Source organism: Heptranchias perlo, chromosome 8 (genome assembly GCF_035084215.1).
Source record: "Heptranchias perlo isolate sHepPer1 chromosome 8, sHepPer1.hap1, whole genome shotgun sequence".
NCBI classification, from domain to species: domain Eukaryota; kingdom Metazoa; phylum Chordata; class Chondrichthyes; order Hexanchiformes; family Hexanchidae; genus Heptranchias; species Heptranchias perlo.
In genome coordinates this window covers 49,837,568-49,844,192 of record NC_090332.1, presented here as the reverse complement: position 1 = coordinate 49,844,192, position 6,625 = coordinate 49,837,568, and the positions used below count along the sequence as shown (strand labels likewise).

The following is a 6,625-nucleotide window of genomic DNA, read 5'->3' as shown; positions in this document are numbered from 1 at the left end:
TGCAGGTGCAGTTGCCCTGGGCAAAAATGTCCACAAGCTCCCACATATTGCAGGAGCAACACATCTCCTCTTCTCCCATTATCTTTTTATTTAATTAATCAATTTAGTGTTAATCAAATTATTTACCTCGTTTAATTAGATTAATTAAATTAAGGTTAGTTTTTAAAATTTAGTTACATGCTATATGTTAACTTAAAACTTAGCCCACAGTCACTACCAGATCATGGGTTCAAATCCCACTCCAGGGACTTGAGGACAAAATCTTGGCTAATACATCAGTGCAGTACTAAGGGAGTGCTGCAATGTTGGAAGTGCTGTCTTTCAGATGAAACGCCAAACTGAGGCCCTGTCTGCCCTCTCAGGTGGACGTATGAGGACCCAAGGAATGATTTTGAAGAAGAGCAGGGGAGTTCTCCTTGTGTCCTAACCAATATTTATCCTTCAACCAACATCACTAAAACAGATTATCTGGTCATTATCACATTGTTGTTTGTGGGAACTTGCAGTGCGCAAATTGGCTGCTATGTTTCCTACATGACAACAGTGACATTTCATTGGCTGTAAAGTGCTTTGGGATGTCCTGAGGTTGTGAAGGGCGCTGTATAAATATAAATCATTCTTTCTTTGGAAGGAATGGTTATAACCAGGACTATAATGAGCACAAATGCAGTTTCTCCTACTTTCCCCCACCAGTTTTCTCTTTTGCCTCCCCTGAAGGTGCTGTCTGGTGCTGGGGTATAATTTAACAATGCTGACAACACAATATTGCAGGATCGTTCCCTTGTTAGAAAACAAAAGATCAAGAGTTATGGCCCAGTGGCGATAGTCTCAGGTTAAAAGAAAGCATCCGCCCTGTTGTTACAATGTGGGACTTGGCTTTTCATCTCTGGGATCTGAGTTCACACCAGCTCACACATAGGGAATGAGAATAGTTTTGCAACACATGTGAATTTTGTTGAAGATAAACTGATTGAAGTGTCAGCTTGGCCAAGTTGGGAACGCTGATGCCCCTGAGCCAGAAGATGTGAGACCAACCACAAGGTTTGAGTGCATAATCTAGGCCGACAAGCAAGTATAGCAATGAGTGCCGCATTGTTAGAGGTGCTGTCCTTTGGATGAGATGTTAAACTAAGGCCCCTTCTGCTTGTTTCAGTAATGGGAAGATGGCAAGGTGATTATGAAAGGATGAAATCAGATGGGTTGAAGAGCTTTCTTCAATTAGACCTCTCTTTGTGAGTTTAACTGCACATTTTTCATCCCCCTCCAATTTTGTCCCCCTTTGTCTCCTTTCCTCTACTGAAGCTAGGTCCTTATGTTTAGTGTAGTTCTACAGGTATTGACTGTCCTCCAATACTTCAACCATGGACCATTCTTCATTTGTGAACATGGCCATCTTGTATTTTGTGAGTCACATGCGGTTCTTTGGGTTCTTTGTTTAGCCATACCTCTTGTGTACTTAATCGTGCCCAAAGCCCAGCAAAAGAGCAAACAGGGAGTGACACGCTGCTACTGCCATAAGCACTAGTCAAAAAATTGTACCAGCTACTGTAACAGAAAACAAGCCAGTTCGAGTGGAGGAACCATTGCCAGTAATTGTGAGAGTGAGAGATCAAGTGAGAGAGAAAGAGACAAGGAGAGGAGGAGACTGTCATGAAGGAAAGGAAAGCAGGAGAGGGAATGAGAGAAAGAAACAAGGAGAGAAGGATTAAATGAGAGGTTTCACCCTCGGGCAACAATGAGAGACACAAGGAGAGAAAGTGAGAGAGGATAAAAGAGGGGAGAAGAGAAAGGAGGAAAGAGATGAAATGGGAGAAAGGGGAAAGAAACAATGAGAGCAACAGAGTGAATGAGAATGAGACGGGAGAATTGACACATAAGGAAGGAGAAGGCTGGAAAGGGGAAAATGAGTGAATGAAATAGTGACTGTGAGAGAGGCAAGGTGAAGAGGAAATAAGATAACTCTTTCTGGAACAAAGGCTGAAGCCAGAGCCCGGAGACTGTACTGTAGTTCAGCATGGGTGCATGGAAGGCCTTAATAGTGGCAAATATTGAGGCAAATCCTTCAATACTTCTATTATCCATAATTCAATTATTATCTCCCTTCATAATTAAAGGTTAGGATTTTCCTTGGCCCCAAATTCTCTATTGGCTATGAATTGATTCAGCCACCATTACTGGCCCTCAGTCCCAAACCCTCTCTGATCTCTGGCTGTCTCCAGCCAGGGTCATTGCCTGCACTGGCTCTCAATCTGTACCAATTGAGCTGTCGCTTCTCATTCTAACATTTGGGAACATTCTATTATCTGCCAATTGCCATTATCCCCTGGAGGAGCCCCTCCATTATGGTGGATAATGGAGGTTCCACTATAATTAAGGAAACGAACGTGTCACCCTAATCCAACCTCTCACAGCTAGTCTTAAACTTTAAGAGGTCTAGGAACTTTGACAATAAGGAGGACCAATCCATAATCTCTACAGTTGCTTCCAGCCATATAAATGGTCAGCTGATATTTTCTTCTTGGCCAACAAGATGATTCAGAGCCCACCACAATGGTGGAGCATTAGTATTTTTTAGATTGACTGTATAGCATAGAAATTGGTTGATGATGTGCCCATTTTACATGTGTAAAGAAATTTTACAGGTTACAAAGGAGAGCTTGAAGAAGGGGTAAAGATTTCCACAGTTTTGAAGTTCTGGGACTGTTTTGAGTCATAATTTCAACATAGTTGGGATACAGAGAAGAGGAGGAAAGTGTAGGACGGTATTGTAGATTAGGTGGGGCAAGAGGAAAGTTCATAGGAGCAATGACAGTAGTATGTATATCTACACAGATAAAACAGAGACAAGAAAGATTTGGAGAGAGAAAGAGAGAGAGAGAGGGAGAAGTGATGGAGGCTGTAGGTGAGAGAAGGATCATCTATCAGATGGGAAGCAATGGGGTGAGAAGCAAGAAGAATGGGAAGACAGCGAGATTTGTTATGGTGGTAGCCAGTATTGTTGCTGGCTCGCCCAGGAATTCAATTTCTTTTTCTTACTGATTCAAGAATCAGAGTTACTGATCCTCATTTTGAACATACTAATCCTGATTTATTATTGACGTTGAAAGTTTTAGATTTAAAAAATGGATATTCTGATTGGTATTGGAAACACTGCTCTTTCTAAAAGTTATAATTTAATCTTTTCCTACATTTACTTTGATTTGGTTCCTTTTCTCAGTTATTTTCTCTCATTTGCTTTCCTTTTCCGTCTCTCCAATTTCCTTCACACTTTCCTTCTTAGATCAGTGTCATTCTGTACATTTAGGGTTCTCTGTTATCAAAGATTTTTCTTTTTAATTTCCTGGGAATTTTTCTTCCCAAATTTCTCCTTGTCTTCTCAAGTTGCTGGCTCTTACTGGGGTACCGGCAACCCGCTGATTCCTCATTCAAGTGACCATACTGCATGTGGGAGTCTAGATCATGACTGAAGACCTTGGTGAGCATCTGCCCCTTGCAGCTCACACCGAGGACTCCTTGGAATGGATGTCCTTCACACGTTCAGGTTCCTGCAGGTTAGAATCTTCTGCCACTGGTGCCTCCTCTTTAGCCATTTCAAACCGTAGACTTTCCTGGATGGCAAAGTTGCGAAGGGCACAGCAGGCGATGATAATTCTGGAGACCCTCTCTGGCGTATACTGTTGAACTCCACCCAACCTATCCAGGCATCAATAGTGCACCTGCATCACCCCAATAGTCCTCTGTATCATGAGCCCAGTAGTTGCATGGGCCTGATTATACCGTTCCTCTGCTTGTGTTCAGGGTAATCGGAGTAAGGCCATCAACCATGGTAGCAGGGGTATACCTCGTCACCCAGTAGCCATCCATCAATACAGTTTTCTTCCCTGAAGAGCTGAGGGAGGGTTGAATGCAGGAGGATGAAGGTGTCATGGCAGCTACCTTCTCACTGGGCATTGCGATGAAGAATCCTCTGTGCAGTGTCACACATTACTTGCACATTCATGGGGTGGAAGCCCTTCTTGATCACATTGGAGAGGGGGTGCTGCGAGGCTGCCTTGAATGTGACATATGTGCCATCAATGGCAACCTATACCTTGGGGAAGCCAACAATGGCTTAGAACTGTGTGGCATCTTCCACTCTGCTGCCCGGCTGTGATGCCAAAGCTAATAAGCTGGGCTGCTCTGCTGTACAGGCTGTCAGTGAGCTGGTGTATGCAAACCCATACTGCTCCCTGGCTTATGTTACAGAGATGCCCTGTGGCTGCCTGAAAGGATTCCTGAACTGTAAAAGGTGAGGGCAGGGTTGACCTTCACAGCCACAGATAGAGCAGTGCTGGCACATGAGCCTGACTTGAAATCTGTGTGTAGAAGGTCACAGAGATGGCCAATGCAGCTGTCGAGAAGCAAACCCTTCTGACGCAGAGCTTCTCATCGAGGTCCTCATAGGACCTGTACTGCCTGTAGAATTTTTTGGGTGGCGGGAGGTAATATGGAGTAGGCTGCAGTCTTTTGCAATGCTGCCTGACTCTCCTCTCCAAATGCTGCTGGTCTTCCTCTCAGTAATAATATCATGGAGAGATATGCCATACTGCTTCTGAGTCAATCTGAGGGGGGGTGGAGGGGGAGGTGGGGGGATCTGAAAATCTTCGGGTGGGGTGAGACACTGGCGCTCAGATAGAATGAAGTGCAGCTCTCAGTAAGCGCAAAGGGAAAAAAAAATTCTAAAAGCCAGTGATCAGTGAGCAAAGTTTGGAGACTCTTCAAAGCTCTCAAACCCATCACTTCTGCCTGGATCAGGAGACAGGGGGGAGTTGCTGTGCCTCTTTATCTGGGTGTAAGTTACCCAGAATGCAGTAGGGGTGCAATTCCAGGAAGCTCGCGCCTGCAGCGCCACCAGCCGACAGGGGCCAGTCTACAAATTAGCCCTGTGGGGGCTCAGTGGGCAGATTGCAGGATGTTCCATAGAAATCGAGGAAATTTGAGGGAAGCAATTTAAAGATGCACAAGCGCCAGAAACTGCTTCTACCTGAGGTTCCTTGCTAAAAGTCAATCCTACGCTATTGCAGCACTTTAGTACGACGAGAACGTATAGGAAATTCAGGGCCGTCCTGAACCTGTAAAGAATGCAGAAGTGGTACAAAATACTATTTACTTACCCTATTTACTTACTTAAATTAATTTATTTGTGCTGAGTTGTGGGTGACACGGGCAAGGTGGTATTTATTGTTCATTCCTAGTTGCATTAAGGGTCAACCAGATAGTGTAGGTTGGAGTCACATGTAGGCCAAACTGGGTAGGGGTGGCAGGATCTCTTCTCTGAAGGACATGTGAATTTTATAAATTTATGGGATGTTATGTATTGCTCAGATATATTGCAGGCATAAGCATTAATCACTAACAAATATTTAACATAAAACATCGTAACCACCTTCTATTTAAAATTGACAGAGAACTCAAAGCTGGCAGAAATCACACATAGTCTTGATTCAGTTTATTTTTGAAGAGACAGGTTAACTTTTCATGTGTAGGCCTTCATTAGACCTGGAAACAGTTTGCATTTTAAGAGTTACACCCAAAATGTTATTCTATCTTTTCTCTTTAGAGATGTTGCTGTGTCTTTCTTGGACCTGCTGTGTGTTTCTTGGACCTGCTGTGTGTTTCTCGGACCTGCTGAGTCTTTCTTGGATCTGCTTTGTGTTTCCAGCATTTTCTGTTTTTGTTTCAGATTTGCGACATTTGTACTTTTTTTCTTTTTGAAAGTTTTCTTTATCTTTGCAGTAACTCAGGGTGGGTTGAATATCTGGATGTCTTTCACTAGCAAACCCCAATACGTGCTGGCAATAAGGCACATGTACAAAGAACAAGTACAAATTATTAAAACCTATAAATGCATTGCAATGACATTAAATAATTATATTCTGCACAAGCATTAAAATTAATTATTTAACATGAAACATATTGTGGAGGTGGATGTGCAGCATTGATGTGATATTAGTAGCATGACTTCAAAAAACAATAGAAAATAACTCAACCTCACCTTGTTACTATCTCTTCAGATGAAAACCAAATATTCTGTGCATCTTTTGCATACTGCAAAACCAAAAAGGATTGTGATTCAACATAGTCCTTTCATCTTTAGTTAATATTATTATACAATATTATTTTCTGGTACTACCTATCTCAACTGTCAATACATAGGCAAATTACTTGAAACCCATTATGTTGCATTATACACTTTGGGATCAATGGTGGATCTGTCATTTGACTAGTTGTAATCTATAGAAGAATATGCTGATAGGGTGAGATGAAGTAGAGTGGGAGGAGTCTCAAGTGGAACATCAACCCGTTGACCTGCATAGGCCTGCTGAGCAGAACGGCCTGTTTCTGTGTTATACATTCTATGTAATTCTTTGTAATCTCCAGACAACAAATGCTTTCTTCAGCTCTTCACAGGACCACAGTTCCGCATGCATAGCTTGAAATGATAAAATAAATACCCTGATACAATCAATGCAATTATTTACATTGGATTGCCAATAATTTGCCTGGTAATTATATATAACTATACAATTCTCAATTTATGATATTGAAGTATGAAAATATCAGTTTCTGCACAGTAATTACATGT

At 42.3% G+C, this 6,625-nt stretch overlaps 1 protein-coding gene across 1 annotated transcript in view; it reads right to left on the bottom strand.

Moving 5' to 3' along the window:
* Positions 1 to 5,483: 5,483 nt before the first annotated feature.
* LOC137324827 (connector enhancer of kinase suppressor of ras 3-like) overlaps positions 5,484 to 6,625 on the bottom strand; it is a 319,399-nt gene continuing 318,257 nt past the window's right edge. The window contains exons 27-28 of the mRNA XM_067989554.1: positions 6,035 to 6,087; positions 5,484 to 5,831 (exon numbers count right to left, since the gene is read on the bottom strand). Coding sequence (XP_067845655.1) covers positions 5,780 to 5,831; positions 6,035 to 6,087 — 105 coding nt within the window. The 3' untranslated portion in view covers positions 5,484 to 5,779. The remainder of the gene's footprint in view (positions 5,832 to 6,034; positions 6,088 to 6,625) is intronic.